The sequence below is a fragment of the Panthera uncia genome, unplaced genomic scaffold (assembly GCF_023721935.1).
Source record: "Panthera uncia isolate 11264 unplaced genomic scaffold, Puncia_PCG_1.0 HiC_scaffold_683, whole genome shotgun sequence".
In the NCBI taxonomy this organism is placed as follows: domain Eukaryota; kingdom Metazoa; phylum Chordata; class Mammalia; order Carnivora; family Felidae; genus Panthera; species Panthera uncia.
Genome location: NW_026059851.1, coordinates 1 through 19986, shown reverse-complemented (window position 1 = coordinate 19986; position 19986 = coordinate 1). Strand labels below are relative to the sequence as shown.

Below are 19986 nucleotides of genomic sequence, written 5' to 3'. Positions count from 1 at the left end.
ACACACTCCACTATGTTATTGCAATGGGCTTATCACTCTAGGCTGTTTTGTATTATTTTACTCAGCAATTGTCTGTCTCCCTCCACTAGAATGCTCTATCTTGTTCAACACTATATTCCCAAAGCTTTTTCAAATCTTCCGGGCTTTTTGTTTTGTTTCGTTTTGGTTTTGTTTGTTTTTGTTTTTGGGATGGATAGATGAATAGATGGATGGATGGATGAATGAATGAATGAGTGGATGGATGGATGGATGGTTGGGTGGGTGGGTGGATGGAGGGAGACCGTTCCTCCATACTCATGACTCCTCTTTTTAGCCGGCCTGGAGGGCAGAGGTAGAATGAGAAAAGATTGGAGGGGAGGGAAGATTGGAGTGGGTTGAATAGAGGGCTTATGAAGATCGGATTAGAGGAATTGAGGAAAGATGCCCAGGCTGAGGAGTTTTCCGAGCTTGAAGAGCTGAGGGCTGGGGCTCCTGGGTGGCTCAGGCGGTTGAGTGTCTGACTTGGGTTCAGGTCATGATCTCATGGTTTGTGAGTTCAAGCCCCGCGTTGGGCTCTGCGCTGACAGCTCAGAGCCTGAAGCCTGCTTCAGATTCTGTGTCTCCCTCTGTCCCTGCCCCTCCCCTGCCTGTGCTCTGTCTCTCTCTCTCTCTCAAAAATAAATAACAACAACAAAAAAATTAAAAAAAAAAAAAGAGCTGAGGGCTGAAGGTGGGTGGGGGGGCAGGAAGTCAGGGCGAGCGGGACCCAAGTGGGGCCAGAGGGAGAGGCGGGGCCTTGATTGAGGGTGGGACCGGATGGTGGGCGTGCCCTGGAGGAGGGGCGGGGCCTGCGAGCGGATTGTTGGGAGCGGCGCGCTGCGGCGGCGGCGGCGGCGGCGGCGGAAAATGGCTGCTGCGGAGGCGGCGGACACTCAGCTGATGCTCGGAGTCGGGCTGATCGGTGAGGACGAAGGCGCCCTGCCCCGCAGTCCCGCGCCCCACTTCGGCCTCCGCCTGGGCCCGGGGTGGCCTCTGCTCCCGCGGTCCCCGGCGCCGCCTGCGGTGAGGAGGTCGCGGCCCCTTCTCTGTTGGGCCGGGGCGGGGGGCGCTGCGGGGCGCGGGGACCCGGCCAGCCGCCCTGGGCGGGTCCGCCTGTAGCCTCGCGTGGGACCCGTCCGGGCGGGGCAGCAGGGCGGAGGGACCCCGGGCCTCCTGCCGGACGCCCCATGATGCACAGAAGCCCGGACGTCGAGGGTGACGGAGCTCCGGCGGCTGCGAGGGGCCGCTGCGCAGGCGGGGCAGGGGCTGGGCCGAGAGCGGGTAGTGGGCGGTGCGGGGGGGGGGGCGGGGAGGCGGCAGGGCAGACCTCGGAGGGTGCGGGAGGCACGCGTGACTGCCTGCCCGGCGCCCGGCTGGCCCCGATTATGTGATTGAGCAGTTCGAGTCACCGCGACCAACTGTGCCAGCCCCGAGTGCTGAGCATTATGCACGGATTATCTCCCATTAAACTTCTACCACGGCTCCAGGGGATGTGGGTAATGTTTGGTGACCACATTTCGGAGAAGCAGATGGAGGCCCAGGGTGTCCTTTGCGCACGGACGCGTGCTAGGAAGCGGCGGAGCCAGGGTTGGGACCCTTGCGGTCTAGCCGCAGAGCCCCAACTCACACCAGTGGCGGAATCCTGTATCATGTGATAGAGCTCAGGCACGTAGCCGGCGTGTCTACATACATACAATCATGTACGGCGGGATCCCGGTTAAATTTGAGGAATTAGTGGTTGAGGAAGTACGTTGGGATCTTTGGGTGTGCCTGAGCCGTGTGCAGCGTCTCAGGGTTGGGTGTTTCAAGGAACCATTCATCCCATTGGCGGCCGCGGGTTGCTTGAATGAACGTCTGTAGGTTCCCTGCGTGCCGTTGACCTTTGAAGTAATACTCCATTGAGATAACATTCTATTCCTCTAGTGTGGAAGAACGTTGCTTGCGTTCAGCAAAACCGGCTAACTGTGCTGATTATTTCTCAGTGTTTCAAAGGAGTGCATTTATCTGGGAATGGCTTCCTGTGTTTCTTTTTTATTTCCCCTGTATTATTTCTAATGTGGTTTTAGAACTGCTTCAAAACAAAACCTAAGTACTTCAAGCATCTTAGTCCTGCTTGAAGGTACTTGTGAATAAGGTTAGGTTAAATTCTGACTTTATCTGGTAACGGCAAAGACGAAGATGACTTACAATCATATTTTCAATTCAGATTTTTATTTTTCGTATGGAAACGGATTTAAAAGGAATTTGCTTCCAAATAATGGGGGAGGGGGAACATTAGAAACAAGGAGGGACCAGGTGTTGATAATTGCTGGAGCTGAATGATGGAGACGGGAATTCATTTTTTTATGAACTTGATATTTTCCATAACAAAAATCTGCATCCATACTGCTATATGCACAGTAACTGTTTTTCTGAAGCTTAGGCTAGGTTATTGAGGTGTTTACTGTGATGAGGAAACTACATTATGTGACAGGATAACCATTATTATTATTACTATTATTATTACATTATTATTATTACTATTACAATGTTAAATATAGAATTTATACAATCAGTATATAACATGATTTAAAAGAGATTTCACCATTTTCTTCATCTCCAGTTTTGTTCTTGACAAACACTTCCTGTGTATTTATTAAAGATCCTTCTAACTGATAAAAATGTAAGGCTGAGGGGACACCTGGGGGGCTCAGTTGGTTAAGTGACCAACTCAGGTCATAATCTCAAGGTTTGTGAGATTGAGCCCCACATTGGGCTCTCCACTGACAACGTGGAGCCTGCTTGAAACCCTCTCTCTCCTTCTCTCTCTGCCCCTCCCCTGCTCTCACTCTGTCTTCTCTTTGCTCTCTCAAAATAAATAAACTTAAAAAAAATTAAAAATTAAAATTTAATTTTAATTAAAATTAAAACAAAACGTAATGCTGAGTTTATGAATTTGTGTGGGAGGAGATAGGAAAGAACTCTGCCAAATTTAAGGCTCAGATTTTCTTTTCCTTAAAATTTTTTAATGTTTATTTATTTTTGAGAGAGAGAGAGAGACAGAGCACGAGCAGGGGAGGGGCAGAGAGAGAGGGAGACACAGAATCTGAAGCAGGCTCCAGGCTCCGAGCTGTCAGCACAGAGCCCGACGCAGGGCTTGAACTCACGAACCATGAGACCACGACCTGAGCCAACGTCGGATGCTTAACTGACTGAGCCACGCAGGTGCCCCTTAAGTTTTCATTCATGATTTGTTGTAAAAGGTTTTTACTCAGGTGGCCTAAAACTCAAGATCAGGAGAGCTGCATGGTTTGACCAACGGAGGTGGATGGGAATTTGGGGTCACACATGCTCCGGGATGCTTTGTAAAATGGGATGTGAAAACTGATTCCGCTAAGTGCTTCTGAGTAACCAATCAATTCACTTCCTTGCTGCTGTTTGACATTCTCACAGTGACCATCTTTCCACCGTAGAAAAGGACACAAATGGAGAAGTTCTGTGGGTGTGGTGTTATCCTTCCACGACAGCTACTTTAAGGAGTTTACTGCTGAGAAAATGCTGCCTTACAGATGAGAACAAACTTCTCCATCCCTTCGTCTTTGGTCAGTACAGAAGAACATGGTTTTATATCACAACAGTTGAAGTTCCAGATTCTTCAGTTTTGATAAAGGTATGACTGCCTGAAGGTCTAACAACCAAAAATATTTAAAGTGACGTAACATTCTTCCAGTGACTCTTAGCTTTAGACATTATTGCTCACAATACGCTTTTGAAAAATACCAGATATGCTTTTCACTGGGAATGTCCCCTTTCAAATTTCACTCTTATTCATTCTATGAATATTGGTTGATATACATTCTATTGACTGACCCTATGGCTGGTGTAGTGAAGTCCTTTCTGGGTTATACTCTGATGGAGTAGTAATGTGGACGTGCAAAGTCGTGACCGATTAAAAGTGGAAAGAAGCAGGGGCGCCTGGGTGGCGCAGTCGGTTAAGCGTCCGACTTCAGCCAGGTCACGATCTTGCGGTCTGTGAGTTCAAGCCCCGCGTCAGGCTCTGGGCTGATGGCTCGGAGCCTGGAGCCTGTTTCCAATTCTGTGTGTCTCCCTCTCTCTCTGCCCCTCCCCCGTTCATGCTCTGTCTCTCTCTGTCCCAAAAATAAATAAAAAACGTTGAAAAAAAAAATTAAAAAAAAAATAAATAAATAAAAGTGGAAAGAAGCATTTGTCCATAATTAAAAACCATTTTAAGTTTTTTTTTTCCCTTAAGTTTATTTATTTTGAGAGAGATTGAGCAGGGGAGGGGCAGAGAGAGAACCTCAAGCAGGCTCCACACTGTCAGCGCTGAGCCCAGCACGAGGCTCAAACTCAAACCATGAGATCATGACCTGAGCCAAGATCAAGAGTCGGACACTTAACCAGCTGAGCCACCCAGGCGCCCCTAAGTTTGTTTGTTTGTTTGTTTGTTTTAAGTTTATTTGTTTTGAGAGAGAGAGACAGAGCATGGGAGGGGTAGAGAGAAGGAGAGAGAGAGAATCCCAAGCAGGCTCTGCACTGTTAGTGCAGAGCCTGACATGGGGATGGAACCCACAAACCACAAGATCATGATCTGATCCGAAGTCAAGAGCCAGAAGCTTAACCGACTGAGCCACCCAGGCGCCCTAAAAACCGTTTTAAAAGATAAAATTATCCTTGGGATGCCTGGGTGGCTCAGTTGGTTGAGTATCCGACTTTGGCTCAGGTCATGATCTCACAACTCAGTGGCTTCGGGTCTTGTGTCGGGCTCTGTGCTGACAGCTCAGAGCCTGGAGCCGGCTTCAGATTCTGTGTCTCCGTCTCTCCTTCTGTGTCTCCCTTCCCTCCCCGCTCAAAAATAAATAAACATTAAAAAAAATTTTTTTTTAACTTTATTTTTTATTTTTTAAAATTTGCATCAAAATTAGTTAGCATATAGTGAAGCAATGATTTCAGGAATAGATTCCTTAATGCCCCTTACCCCCCCAAAATTTTTAAAGATAAAATTATCCTTGATATAATTAAGAAAACTTTTTTTCATTTGCTTATGGATGGTAAGGATATGTTAGGAATAGAAAGGAGAATTAAGGAAACATGTATTAAGTAGGCTTTTGTGTGTGTGTCATTTGATATGAATAGTATCAATGTGACATGTTGAAAACCAGTATGTGGTCACTGTGGGCTTTTCTAATTCCAAGTAACCAGCAGGGTTTTTTGTTTTGTTTTTTTTCAAATAAAGAAATATTGGAAAGTGACGAAGCTCCTGGTGTGTGCCTGTGTGGGGACTTCTTTTACCATCTAGGGCTACTTTTATAGCCAATAATCATGAAACATGTCCAAGATACCAATTTAAATTTAAGGAGTTACTTTTAAAATAACAAGAAGGCAACAGTTTAAAACTGTTAGAGGTTTAAAACAAAACAGATTCATAATTAGAAAATGTAAATTTGCAAAAAGATAGTTTTCAATGTGTTATAAAATCTTTCGTTTATGTTCATTAAGTTCTTGCTGAAAAGTCTTGATGTGTCGAATAGGTTTATCTGTGTTTTGTTCCATAATGTCAATAGCAGCAACATCGATTTCAAATCTGCTTTTCAGATTTGAAAAATGACAAGATTTAGAGGTAGTTCTTATACTTAAGAATATGAGTTCTGGGGTGCCTGGGTGGCTCAGTCAGTTAAGCATCCGACTTCAGCTCAGGTCACGATCTCGCGGTCCGTGAGTTCGAGCCCTGCGTCGGGCTCTGGGCTGATGGCTCAGAGCCTGGAGCCTGCTTCCGATTGTGTGTCTCCCTCTCTCTCTGCCCCTCCCCCGTTCATGCTCTGTCTCTCTCTGTCTCAAAAATAAATAAACATTAAAAAAAAATTTTTTTTTAATTAAAAAAAAAAAGAATATGATTTCTAAAAATGTATTTCTTAAATGCTTTGCCTTTTATAAAGTCCTGAATTTTATCTCATTAATGGGAATAATAGGTATATGATTAGAAGAAATTTATATTTATAATAATAGAGGAGTATAGACAAATGAAGCTTATTGTTACAGTGTGCTTTCTACAGAGATTATATGGCATTCTGTAGAGCATTGACTATTTCAGGAACTGTGTGATCTTACTGTGTGTATTTTTGTTGTTTTGTATCCTCTTTCATTAATTAAGAGTTGATAAATTGGTAGATCTGATATGACATTTCTAATTCTGCTTTGATGAGGTGAGAGTACTTTAAATGAAAACTCACATTTTTGATATTTGAAATATATTTGTGTTTTTGAAAAGATGTTAACTCTAAAAGTACTACATTCTTATCTAAGAAATGAAATATATAGGTATATATAAGTACATATCTTTTATATGTGTGTATGTAAACATAGAAGTATAAACAAGGAAGTGAGAACTTGGTTACATTTTGATCTTTTCTTTTTAATGCTGTTATGTCTTGTACAAGAGGTTTGCTAGAATGTAGTAATAAAATTTAAATCTGTGAAAGTGTCTTTAAAAAGTATACTTTTTGTTTCTTTTGGACAGGTGACTCATTTTTCTATTGTTCTGACCGCCAAAGATTTTAATCCAGAGAAATATGCCGCCTTCACTAGGATATTGTGTAGGTCTGTATGAAAACTGTATTAAATGCTATCCTACAAAAATGAAGATCTTGCTCGGTAGTTACATAGCAGATTTCTACACGGAGGAAGCAAATTTCAGCCCTCTGCTTCCCCAACTTAATCTTTACTGGCCCTCTGGAAACTTTTGTAAGAGGAACTTTCTCTTCTGCTTTTATGACACTGCTCTTATTTGGGAAAATGGTAGAAGGGAGGACAAAAAGCAATTTACACAACGATTGTAGTTCTTGGGTATTTGAGTCACTTGCTACTTTTGGCCTGACACTTCTGCTCACTTCCAATCTAGAACTTTCCTTAGCAGGACGGATAAGTTAAGTGCTGGCGAAGTGGTAAGCTAGTTTATATGTGTCAAGGTCTGTGTGGGGGAGTCATTTTGGGGAAAGTTAATGAGCATTTTGAATTATGCAAAAACGCAGGAAAATACTTCTTAGCTGGAGTGCTGGGAAGCTGAGAATCCAATTAATTGGTTAATAGTGATTCAGGTAAACTTCTTTAGTTTCATCCCAGCTGTTGAAAAATTGTATGTAAAATATACCAGTCTGCTTTCTTGCCTTGGTGAGTGTATATAGTGGAGTTAATCAAACCTTTCTTGTATCTTGGGGAAATTAGTTTTTTCCTCAATCAGGGCTTTGACAGGGTTTTAGATTTTTTTTTTTTTTTAAATATTGTTGTTACTAGATAGAATTGTAATTCTAGAGGTTATGTATTACAACATCAGCCCTCAGGCTTATGCTCAGTAAGTTGTTTTAGATGGGGTGGGGGGCAAAGGGAGTTGTTTTTGTGTTCCTCGCTATAAGCCTGATGAATGGTTGCTTTTTTGCCATTTTTATGTGTACACACACATGCTATCTATCTCTGGCTATCTATATCTATATGTCTATATCCATAACTATATCTATATCTATATATCTATATCTACATGTAGCAGAAGACTACTTTCTAATTACTTAAGGGTTTCAGGTAGATTGTATTTTCACAGAATGAAGTTTTACTGTTTTGCAGCCAGCTATGATAAGAAAACCTTTTTGCTCTCTTAAGATAAGTCCCAGGTATATGGTTCATTGTGGAATATAAACAGTTGTCTGCTACCATGGCACTGACACAAAGGGAGATTATTATTGTGAGAAGAGACGCTGTCTACAAGCCATGAGCTAAAAACACTGTAAAGCTGCTTTTGAACAAACGTTGGACTCCCATTTCATTTGGCTGAGTCAGGGTTAGGTTTCCCAGTGAATTCACTGGGAAATATTCTTGGGCTCAAAATTTAAGATTGCTTTAGATTCCACTTCCTGCCCGGGAGGAAGCTGGAAGGTTCCTCAGCTTCTGTAGTGCCATGGCATTGTTGGGTTCCGGACTCTTCTCCTGTCACAGTTTAGGAGAAAGGAGGACTGAGAGCTATTGGCAGCCACCTCTTGTGCCCCCTGCACCTTACTGCACGTACCCTTGCATGTGTACATACCCACATGCTCTTGCCACACACACACACTGCCTCTCCCCACTAACACCTGTCTGTGTGCACAAGTACATAGACCAACACTTTTCGATGCTGCTACTTACCATGGAGGTGCTCCCTTCCGTTTCTGGGGAGGGGACAGGCAGGCGTGCCTTCCATAGCACGCTGCTCACAGTGGCAGCGGAAGCCCACACGAGGGGGTTCGTTCCCTGTGTGGGATCCAGGTCATTTGCCATGACCCCCTTCATCTTCTGGAGCCTCCAGCTAGTGGCCATGGTAGAGAACCAGGGTTTCACTTGGAACCAGTTGTCCAGGCCAGGTGTGACAGCCTCCGGCTGTCCCATCTGAGTAAGTTCCCCTGGGTTGCACTTTGTGGTTTTCCTATGGAATGATTTGGGGGGATCCTTGCTTCTGTCAGTAGTTCATGGCCCAGGGTTGTTATGGAAAAAGTGATCTTATCCTACTACCCTTCCTGTGTTTCTCTTCTCCATTACTGTATATCGTTTCTATTTCACAGGGTGTTTTTTTTTTAAGTTTATTTATTTATTTTGAGAAAGAGAGAGAGAGAGTGTGTGTGTGTGTGTGTGTGTGTGTGCGTGCACGCGTACACACGTGAGCAAGGGAGGGGCAGAGAGAGGGAGAGAGAGAATCCCAAGCAGGCTCCACACTGACAATGTGGCCTGATGCAGGGCTCCAATTCACAAACAGTGAGATCATGGCTTAGGCAGAAATCAAGAGTCGGACACTTAACTGACTGAGCCACTCAGGTGCCCGTCTATTTTACAGTTTTAATGGTATATTGTTTGTTTGGTGGTGGTAATGTAAGCACACAGGAAAAAAATACAGACAATACAGAAGGGTATACAGTGAAACCTAGGTCCCTTCCTCTCCCTATTCCTAGCCTTCAAATCTGCCTCCCGACCCCCACCCCGGGGCACTCCTGGGGCTGTTTTCTTTATATCATACCGGAGATATTTTCTCCATATAGAAGCATGTATATGAGTTCATGGGTTTGACTAGTTTACATGTAGGATAGCTTACCATATTCATTGTTCTCTACCTCTTTCCCTCAATTGTGCATTGAAGTCATTTAAAAACACTGACTGGCTAGTAGTTACAACACTTGCTTTTTTCACTTAACCTACAATAAATACAGTTTCGAGTGATCTATTTTATTTTAAAAAAATTTTTTAAATCTTTTTTTTTTTTTAATGTTTATTTTTGAGAGAGAGATAGAGCATGTGTGGGTTAGGGGAAGAGAGAGAGATGGAGAGAGAGAATCCCAAGCAGGCTCCACACTGTCAGCACAGAGCCCAACGAGGGGCTCAGACTACCGAACCGTGAGATCATGATCTGAACCGAAACTGAGAGTCAGACGCTTAACTGAGTTACCCAGGTATCCCTCAAATGATCTGTTTTAAACAATAATTTTATTTTCTTTCCAGTTTTTTCATCCATTTAGCTACTAAAAGGCTCAAGTAGGCCCAGTCCTGCTTCTCATGCAAAATTTAGATTTAGTTACTCAGAGGAAGAGATTTCAGGGGAAGAGACTGATTTCACATGTGAGCTATAAATGTAGGCAGTTTCCTGTCAGCGTTTTCTGGAACTTGATGATGAATATATCTAGTGTATACTTACCACCAGAAACTTAAAGGAGTTTGATTTCTTAATTATCTAAATATAGTTACCTCTGGGAACTCTGATAATAAATATAGGTTCTATAATTACTGTTTTCTCTGTGAACAATGTGTAAAACTCCTTTCTTGTCAAAGGAAATCCCAGCAATAATAGAGTCCTTATGGCTAGAAGCACCATTTGTGAATATAAGACAGATAAAAATGCAATATTTTTTTTAAGAATAGTGGGCCCTCAGGGGCGCCTGGGTGGTGCAGTTGGTTAAGCATCTCAGCTCAGGTCATGATCTCCTGGGTTCGTGAGTTCAGGCCCCACATCAGGCTGTGTGCTGATGGTGTGGAGCCTGCTTGGGATTCTGTCTCTCCTTCTTTCTGCCCCTCTCTGACTTGTGCGGGTGTGCACATGCTCTCTCTCTCTCTCAAAATAAATAAACTTAAAAAATAAAACTTAGGGAAAAAAAGAAAAATGAGTCCTTAGAAAGTCCTTAGCTTACTCTCCTGCTCGAGTGGGCTATGGAGATGGAAGGAGAAAGCCAGCTTCAGGGAGTTGTTGGAGGTCTCTTGAATGGTTGTTTTTTTCAATACATTATCGAATTAAATTATAGAAGTAGTCATGTCATAAAAAGTTTCAGGCATTCAGAAGCGTTATCAACAGGTTGACTTAGATTTTTTAGGAAGTACCCATACCCAGCCTTGGGCGCATTGCTCTGTGTGGTTCATGCTATATAAAAGCATGGTTGTTTTTTGTCTTTTCTTACAGAATGTACCTGAAACATGGGAGCCCAGTTAAAATGATGGAGAGTTATATTGCAGTACTCACAAAGGGGATATGCCAGAGTGAAGAAAATGGCTCTTTCCTTAGCAAAGATTTTGATGCCCGAAAGGCTTATCTTGCAGGCTCCATCAAAGGTAAACACACGCAGACACACACACAGCCCACAAAACAAAAACCCGTCCCGGATGGTTCCATCCCAACAACAAGATCCCCAAGCCAAGGGCAATCCTCATTGTACTCTAATATTCCATCTTTCTGTATATTTTCATCTATGTAATATTTATTTGCTATACAGGAGGGTAGTTCAACTTCTACATTGCCTTATTTGATTAGAATTCTGTCGTAGGAAAGCAGATTTTTGTGGTGGCCCTTTCCACACGATTCTGACTGTTAATAATACAGAAATGTTCTTTTGTGGGTAAGCTGAATTTCACAGCTTGAGTGTCTGCCGACTTCCATCGTTTTTCTTTCCTTACATTTTAGCAGTTACTTCCTCCATGTAGAGAGCTCAGGCCCCTGACCCAGAGTTCCTCTTCTAACTCTCCGCCTTCCTCTCCCAACTGGAAAATCCAAAACAGCAGTGCAGGGCTAAGCCACAGATTTCAGGGTCCTTAAAAGGGAGGAAAGGGGAAATGCTGGCCTTCACTCTTGTCCTCCTACAGCGCCTGTCTTAGCTCGTGAACCTGCTGTTCTATATGGTTTCTAAGCGTCCTATTGACAGGTTTGTTCAGCTGTCTCAAAAGGACTTACATAATGACGTATGTATTGGTGGAGGGGTGGTGTCCATGAACTTTTATTTATTTATCTATTATTATTTTTGAATGTTTATTTATTTGAGAGAGAGAGAGAGCCAGCGGGGTTGGGGCAGATAGAATCCCAAGCAGGCTCTGTAGTGTCAGTGTAGAGCCCTATGTGGGGTTTGAACCCACAAACTGTGAGATCATGAACTGAGCTGAAATCAAGAGTCAGTTGCTTAAGCCAATGAGCCACCCAGGTGCTCCAGAGTAAACTTTTTTTTTTTTTTTTTTTAAACCTAAGGGTGTTTCATGACACAGAAAGATACTGGTTCCCTTCATATCATTTATTCCACTTTCTTTGGGCTCTGGCTTCATCTGTGCATCCAGTGCAGAGTCCCTTGGAGGGGGGTCAGGTTTAAGCTGTCATAGCACCCATCCTAGGGAGCAGATGTCTGGATTTATATGCTCATCCAGTGCATAAGGTGCTTTTTTATTCTCTGTATTGAAAATAATTCTGTATACAGAAAATAAACTCTGCATTTATTGGAAAGAATTCCTTCCAATAAAAATGTTATTTTCTTACATATTATTTAATGCAGTAATATTATAATTTCTTGTGTTTTAAGACATTGTATCTCAGTTTGGAATGGAAACCGTTATCTTACACACAGCACTGATGCTAAAGAAAAGAATTGTCGTCTATCACCCCAAAATAGAAGCTGTCCAGGAGTTCACCAGGTATTGTCTCTGGTCATTAAAAAGTAGAGGCTTTGTTGGGAGCTGATTTGGGGCAGTCTGTGTTCCTGTGTGCTCTGTTCTGTTACACATTTGGTATAAATAGAATGTGGTAGGCTGTGGGTGAAATGCTATCTTGGTCTAATGTTTCAGGTGAGCTTTAGTAGTTCAAGGTCACTGAATTTGGGCAGATTCTTCTTTAAATTTAGAAATAAGAATATTTTAGAGCAGGGAGTTTGAACTTTTCCTTGCCAGACCATAAATATTTTAGGCTTGGAGGCCATAAGTTCTCTGTCCCAACCACCGAACTGCCAGTCGTGCATATGTAAATGAATGAGCATGGCTGTGTTCCAATAAAACTTTATGTGCAAAGACAGACAGCTGATCCATGGCCATAGTTTCCTGACCCCTGTTTTAAGTAAGTTATTTCTTTTTTTTTCACTTTTACCACAGATTTTCTCTTTTTTTAAAAAAAACATTTATTTATTTTTGAGAGACAGAACACAAGTTGGGGGGGGAGGGGCAGAGAGAGAGGGAGATACAGAATCTGAAGCAGGCTCCGGGCTGTCAGCGCGGAACCCAACATGGGGCTTGAACACACAGACCACGAGATCATGACCTGAGCTGGAGTCTGATGCTTAACGGACTGATCCACCCAGGTGCCCCTCTCTTATTTTTATAATAAAGATGTTTTGAAAGTTTTTTCTTTACCAAATCTAACTTGTTCATAGATTCTTTTTTAAAAACAAGAGGACCTAGCTTTTGTGCTTAACTGTATGCCAGCTGTTGTATAAATCACCTCAATTATTAAATTTACTCGTGACACGAACTTTGCAAGGAACTTTGCCTTCTTTTACGGATGAGAAAATTGAGGCTCCAGGAGGCTGACTGGTTAGAAAACGGGAAAAAGAAGGTTTGGTAGTCAGAAGAACTTGGGTTAAAATCCTGGAGGGCGCTTTACCCGCTCTGTGACCACATCCAGGATACTTAAACTTTCTAAGCCTCCGTCTCTGTATCTGTAAAATGAAGGTAATAATGCCCACTTCGTAAGCCTGTTGTCAGGACTGGCGATGCCGTGTGTGAAGTACTTGGCGTGTGCCTTGCTCATCGTGTGCGCTCTGGAAACGAGGACTGCTGTCATTGCGATGGCCACCCAGTTACCCTTTCCCTCTACATCTATGCTTCTGAAACGGGGATGTCCACAGCTTGGGAAACATAGCAGGGCAACAGCGGATTCACCATACCACAGTTCAATTCGTCACCTCTCTCTGCGGCAGCTGTTTCACTGGTTTTTTCAAGGAAACTTATTTTGTATAAAAACAAACACAAAGTGGTTTGCAAGTTTGATTGGAACTTTAAAGATAGAAATGAGAGACTTCAAAAAAAATGTGTTGCTTGCAGGGCCCCACTCTGGATTCTACTCTCAGACTCCCTCCGTGGCAGTTTGCGGAGTGAGGCATTTGGAGGAAAACTTCAGAAGTGTTACTCCTTGCCACCACGGAGATGTTTTGAAACTTCACCTTGAGCTTTTTGTAGCTAATCTGACCCAAAAAGGCAGAGTTGAAGACATTGCATTACTTTAATTTGAAGCCTGGAGGTCGGGGCACGTGTAGTCTTCACTCTCCCCTCTGCCTCTGACAGCCAGCTCTGTCCTCGGGAGGAAGAGGGAGGAGGGTGCGGGTGCGGGCCAGCAACCATTTGAGTTCTTGTCTTCGTTCCCCAGGACTCTGCCTGCCCTGGTGTGGCATCGACAGGACTGGACCATACTTCATTCCTATGTGCACCTCAGTGCCGAGGAGCTGGAAGCCCTGCGGATGTGCCCAGGTAGACAGTGGGGGTCTCGCAGGAGGAGAGGCTTGGCGTTCACCTGGTTTGGGGGAGGACTTTTTTCTGGCCTTCCCAAAGGGAATATTGATGATGCATTATTTCTTTGGTAAATGCAACCAATTTTTTTTCCTTAAAAATTTTATTTTTTTTCACATTTTATTTTATTTTTTATTTTTATTTTTTAAAATTTACATCCAATTTAGTTAGCATAGAGTGCAACAATGATTTCAGGAGTAGATTCCTTAATGCCTCTTACCCATTTAGCCCATCCCCCCTCCCACAACCCCTCCAGTAACCCTCTGTTCTCCATATTTAAGAGTCTCTTCTGTTTTGTCCTCCTCCCTATTTTTATGTTATTTTTGCTTGCCTTCCCTTATGTTCATCTGTTTTGTCTCTTAAAGTCCTCATAGGAGTGAAGTCATATGATATTTGTCTTTCTCTAATTTTGCTTAGCATAATACCCTCTAGTTCTATCCATGTAGTTGCAAATGGCAAGGTTTCATTCTTTTTGATTGCCAAGTAATACTCCATTGTGTATATATATACCACTTCTTTATCCATTCATCCATCGATGGACATTTGGGCTCTTTCCATACTTTGGCTATTGTGGATAGTGCTGCTATAAACATGGGGGTGCATGTGTCCCTTCGAAACAGCACACCTGTATCCCTTAGATAAATACCTAGTAATGCTGTTGCTGGGTCATAAGGTAGTTTTATTTTTAATTTTTTGAGGAACCTCCATACTGTTTTCCAGAGTGGTTGCACCAGCTTGCGTTCCCACCAACAATGCAAAAGAGATCCTCTTTCTGGGCATCCTCGCCAACATCTGTTGTTGCCTGAGTTGTTAATGTTAGCCATTCTGACAGGTGTAAGGTGGTATCTCATTGTGGTTTTGATTTGTTTTTCCCTGATGATGAGTAACATTGAACATTTTTTCATGTGTCAGTTGGCAATCTGGATGTCTTCTTTAGAGAAGTGTCTTTTCATGTCTTTTGCCCAATTCTTCACTGGATTATTTGTTTTTTTGGGTGTTGAGTTTGATAAGTTCTTCAATGTTTATTTTTGAGAGAGAGAGTGAGAGACAGAGTGCGAGCGGGGGAGGGGCAGAGAGAGAGGGAAACACAGAATCTGAAGCAGGCTCCAGGCTCTGAGCTGTCAGCACAGAGCCCGACACAGGGCTTGAACTCACAAACCATGAGATCATGACCTGAGCCTGATGCTTAACTGACTGAGCCACTGAGGCGCCCTGAGTTTGATAAGTTCTTTATAGATTATGGATACTAACCCGTTACCTGATATGTCTTTTGAAATATCTTCTCCCGTTCTGTCGGTTGCCTTTTAGATTTGCCGATTGTTTCCTTCGCTGTGCAGAAGCTTTTTATTTTGATGAGGTCCCAATAGTGAATTGGTCCTCAATTTTTTTTTATTTGTTTTTAATTGTATCGCTCTGTGAAATGTGAAAAGTCTGGTAGCTGTTTTCTTAACATCAGTTCCAAACTTCTGTTACTTCTTGAGTTGTCCTGATTCCTTTAGCATTTATTGTATCAGATCTGAAACTGGTGAAAGTTGATGCCGTCCCCAGCACGCTGTCCCTGAGAAAGCCAGGCGTGTGGCTGTGGTTGCTTAGAGACAGAGACCTACAGGGGGAACATTGGTCAAGAGAATCCTTGCTACCTGTACCTCGGCTGTCATTCTTGACCTGAATAGCAGTAACTGAAAAGTAAATGCCTTCTTCTTTGACACCACAATGTAGTTTGGGGGACGTTTTGAGTTGGAAGGGTTTCTTCAGGCAACTGTCAATAATGTAGTCTGAAGAAATGCCAGAGGGTACAGCTGATGTCCCCTGAATAAAGCAGTGAAGAAAAGCAGCTGGTGAACTTTTAGAGTCCATTCTCTTTCGACCCGTTCACAACAGGATTTGTTCCCATTCCGGTAATGTGGGTCATCTGTGTCATGCAGGTTACATCGCTGGGTTTGTGGACTTGGAGGTGAGCAACAGGTCAGACCTCTACGACGTGTTTGTGAATCTGGCAGATCGTGAGATTACCGTTGCCCCACTTGCCAAAGGTTAGTTCTCTCTTCCGTCGTTGATACAAAATGGAAGCCAAGCAGTCATACTTTTTAAAATCAATTTATTAAAATTTTAATTCCAGCGTAGCTAACGTAGAGGATTATGTTTCAGGGGTTCAGTACAGTGATTCAACACTTCCACGTGCTACTCAGGGCTCATGAAGATAAGTGTGCGCATAATCTCCTTTATCAGTTTCACCCATCCTCCCGCCCACCTGAAGCAGTTGTATTTTTTTTTAATGTTTATTTATTTATTTTTTTATTTTTGAGAGACAGAGAGAGACAGCATGAGCAGGAGAGGGCAGAGAGAGAGAGAGAGAGGGAGACCCAGAATATGAAGCAGGCTCCAGGCTCCGAGCCGTCAGCACAGAACCTGACGCGGGGCTCGAACTCACGAGTCGTGAGATCGTGACCTGAGCTGAAGTCAGACGCTCAACTGACCGAGCCACCCAGGCGCCCCTGAAGCAGTTGTATCTGTAGGCTGATGCTCTAAAACTGGTATTCAAGGGCCTGCTTTGCCCGCTGTGCTGAAACTGGAGAGATTTTCTGTGTCTGGAACAGAGCATTTATTCTTACAGGCCCAGCCATGTCAGTAGTACATTCTGGGTGCTTATGCTGTACAGTATATGTTAATAAGATAGTATCTTTTTTTTGTAATGTTTATTTATTTATTATGAGAGAGTAAGCGTGAGTGGGGGAGGGGCAGAGAGAGGGAGAAAGAATCCCAAGCAGTCTCCGTGCAGTCAGCACAGAGCCGGACGTGGGGCTCCGTCATATGAACCTTTGAGATATGACCTGAACTGAGATCAAGAGTGGACACAACCGACTGAGCCACCCAGGTGCCCCAATAGGATAGTGTCTCTATCTCGTTTCTCAACTTTTCTGTTTAAACAAGCTGTATGAGTTACCTATTGCTGCATAACAAATCACTTTTAAACCTAGTAGTTTAAAACAGCAAATATTGGGGTGCCTGGGTGGCTCGGTCGGTTAAGTGTCTGACTTCAGCTCAGGTCATGATCTCGTGGTCCGTGAGTTCGAGCCCCGCGTCGGGCTCTGTGCTGACTGCTCAGAGCCTGGAGCCTGTTTCAGATTCTGTGTCTCCCTCTCTCTCTGCCCCTCCCCTGTTCATGCTGTGTCTCTCTGTCTCAAAAATAAATAAACGTTAAAAAAAAAAAAATTTAAAACAGCAAATATTTATTATCTCACAGTTTTAGGACTGACTTAGCTGAGAGGTTCCGACTCAGGGTCTCTCATGAGGTTTCAATCAAGATACTGCCAAGGCAGGGGCACCTGGGTGGCTCAGTTGGTTAAGGGTCCGACCTCGGCTCAGGTCATAATCTCATGGTTCGTAGGTTCGAGCCTCATGTTGGGCTCTGTGCTGACAGTTCAGAGCCTGGAGCCTGCTTCGGATTCTGTATCTTCCTCTCTCTCTCTGTCCCTCTCCTGCTCATGCTCTGTCTCTCTCTCAAAAATAAACATTAAAAAACAAAGATATTCCCAAGGCTTCAGTCATCCAAAGTCTCAACTTCTAAGCTAACTTTTAGCAGGAGGCCTCACCACCTGGCCTCTCTGTAGGGCAGCTTGAGTATTCTCATGACATGACAGCTGGCTTCCCCAAGAGTAAGTGATCCAAGAGACAGAAAGACCACAGTGCCTTTTATGACCTAGTCTCAGAAGTCATATACCAGTTCTTCCATATTCTATTTGTTAGAAGGAAGCCATTAAGTCCAGTCCCCACGTAAGAGAGAGGAAGTAGGCTCCACCTCTTAAAGGACAGAGAATGAAAAAGGGCATAGAAATTTATTATTGCACAAGGACTGAACATGAATCCTGTATGGAAAATCTTTTTGAACGATGTGTCAGTAAGCAAAAGGGAATGGAGGTGAGTATTGCCCTTTGTAAAGCCAGAGTGATAGGATACTAGCTGTGGCCAGGGCCACTTATATTGCTGAAGCATTAGGACCAGAAAGGGTGGCCATGTCCTGCCGCCTTCTGTTGCTCCGAGTCTATAAGATGAGCTCGTCTCAAATCAACACCATTCAAATGGAGTTTGTCCCTTGGAGGGACAAACAGAAATTTCTGTTCATTTTTTTGCTGCAGAAAAGGAGCAGTGTATGTAAATCGTGTGACTTAGGTTGTTTCCTTTGCACATTCTGAGGGTCTTCACACACTGGAATGTTCAGCTGGCTTCTGCAGAACTGATAGGACGCTCTGCTGCTATAGGATCCCCACCAGAAGGTTCCACTTGAATTTTTTTTTCAAATGTTTATTTCTTTTTGAGAGAGAGACAGAGCATGAGTGGGGAAGGGGCAGAGAGAGAGGGAGACACAGAATCCGAAACAGGCTCCAGGCTCCGAGCGGTCAGCGCAGAGCCCGACGCGGGGCTCGAACTCACGAATGTGAGATCATGACCTGAGCCGAAGTGGGACTCTTAACCAACTGAGCCACCCAGGCCCCCGGGTTACACTTGAATTCTTAACCGTAAAGACCTGCGAAGGGAGGTTAGGCTCTTGGCTTAAAATCACAACTTACTTGTAGTCAGTAGTTTTCATTAGGTCTTGCCTAGGAAGAAAAACAAAAATTCTTATCAGGTAGTTGTGAAGGAGAAACCTGGTATTGGCATGTTCTTATTTTGAACAAAGTAGAAATCATGATTATGCCGTGCCTCCTAGCACGTCCCTTGGAGTGATATCATATTTGCGTTCAGGATGAAGATGGAAATGGGGGCGGTTGTTGGTTGTTTTGAAAATTTCCTCCGCATGATGGTTTACATTTTCAAATAGGCGTCCTGGTTTTTATTATGTAAACTTCTAAATATCTACATCACTTCTGCTTGATCTCACCAGAGGCCATGACAATGGGCAAACTGCACAAAGAAATTGGTCAGCTGATTGTTCAATCTGCAGAAGATCCGGAGAAGTCAGACAGCCAAGTCATACAGGTAACTCCTCAGTCCCCTGACTTACTGAGAGTTGTGCAGTGGTGGTGCCGGGCAGCGTGTGGCAGAACTGCCTGGGGCGCGGGGAGCCGTGAGAAGCCGTAGGCAGATGCTGGCACGAGGGTCTGCAGGGTGGCCCTGGTTAGAGGAGCGGGCAGAGGCCCACCGTAGCCAAATAGTTATCAGGCTCTGGGGACAGAGACATGCAGGGGGCTGGTGACAGGTGTGACCCCCAGCTGGTCTGGAATGCTTTCCTGAGCGAACGCATTCTGTGCTCCAGCAGAATTTTCACGGAGGAACAACTTTCAAGAGATAGTTGCTGCTGAGGACTAGAGAGGGCGTCTCAATCTAGCTTCGATGTACTGTGTCCAGAACAGCAGTAAGCAAGCATGTAGTCCGATCCCTGCCAAAGGTAGCAGGTCTGGGCTCACACCCTGCAGGGCTAGCCCCGCTGTGGGGTCTCCCTGTCAGGCTGACCAGAGCTTCCATGTGGATCCTCCCCTCTCCCCTTTCTGGATCGGGATGGCTGGAGAGTTTATTTAAGCCTGTCCCTGTGGTGATGACAGGCCCTCCTGTGCACCGCAGCCTGCCAGCTCCTTTCCTGTCTGCTGCCGGTTTGCATTCAGCCTGTTCCCAGCTCCTTACTCTTTTCCCGGGATACACTTCCATCCTGGCCTCCGGGCCCTGGCTCATCTAGACCCTTGTGTCATCCCGTGGGGGCCAGAGGCCTGGAAGGATTGTCTCCCACTGTCTGTACCTGTACCACCTCATCAGGGGTGGGGGTGGGGGGCTCTGATAGGCAGGCCCTACTCATCTGGCTGGACCCGGTTCTTTTTTCCATTTATTCATTCATTTATCCAGAAAATATTTATTGAGCACTGACTATATGTCAGGCATGGGGCAGTAGGGTTGTATTTATTGGAGTAGATGAATAGGAAATAATGTAAGGGGACCTGGGTGGCTCGGTTGGTTAAATGTCTGAGTCTTGATTTCAGTTCAGGTCATGGTCTCGTGTTTGTGAGTTCGAGCCCCACGTCGGACTCTGTGCTGGTGGCACAGAGCCTGCTTGGGATTCTCTCTCTTCTCTCTGCCCCTCCCCAGATCATGCTCTCGCTCGCTCTCTCTCTCTCTCTTTCAAAATAAATAAATAAATAAATAAACTTAAAAAAAAGTAAACGCCAGATCATT

General features: G+C 44.1%; 1 protein-coding gene across 2 annotated transcripts; it reads left to right on the top strand.

Annotated features, from left to right (window-relative positions):
* The first annotated feature begins 846 nt into the window (after positions 1–846).
* Positions 847–19928, top strand: LOC125918344 (DENN domain-containing protein 10-like). 2 transcript variants are annotated; one of them, XM_049624344.1, is made up of 8 exons: positions 847–940; positions 3471–3667; positions 6533–6612; positions 10475–10623; positions 11853–11964; positions 13685–13785; positions 15750–15857; positions 18707–19928. In XM_049624344.1, exons 1-8 carry the CDS (start codon positions 886–888, stop codon positions 18901–18903), a joined length of 999 nt encoding a protein of 332 aa, XP_049480301.1. In that variant the 5' UTR covers positions 847–885; the 3' UTR covers positions 18904–19928. The 2 variants fall into 2 exon arrangements, with proteins under 2 accessions (XP_049480301.1, XP_049480300.1); XM_049624343.1 differs by having other exon boundaries at positions 847–1049; positions 3451–3667.
* The last annotated feature ends 58 nt before the right edge of the window (positions 19929–19986 follow it).

Bases quoted from the DNA above. Each gene is read 5' to 3' on its own strand.
- LOC125918344 (XM_049624343.1), top strand. From the start codon at position 886: ATGGCTGCTGCGGAGGCGGCGGACACTCAGCTGATGCTCGGAGTCGGG. The intron at 3,668-6,532 runs GTATGACTGCCT...TCTTTTGGACAG, and splicing joins ATTCTTCAGTTTTGATAAAG to GTGACTCATTTTTCTATTGT. The intron at 13,786-15,749 runs GTAGACAGTGGG...TGTGTCATGCAG, and splicing joins AGCCCTGCGGATGTGCCCAG to GTTACATCGCTGGGTTTGTG.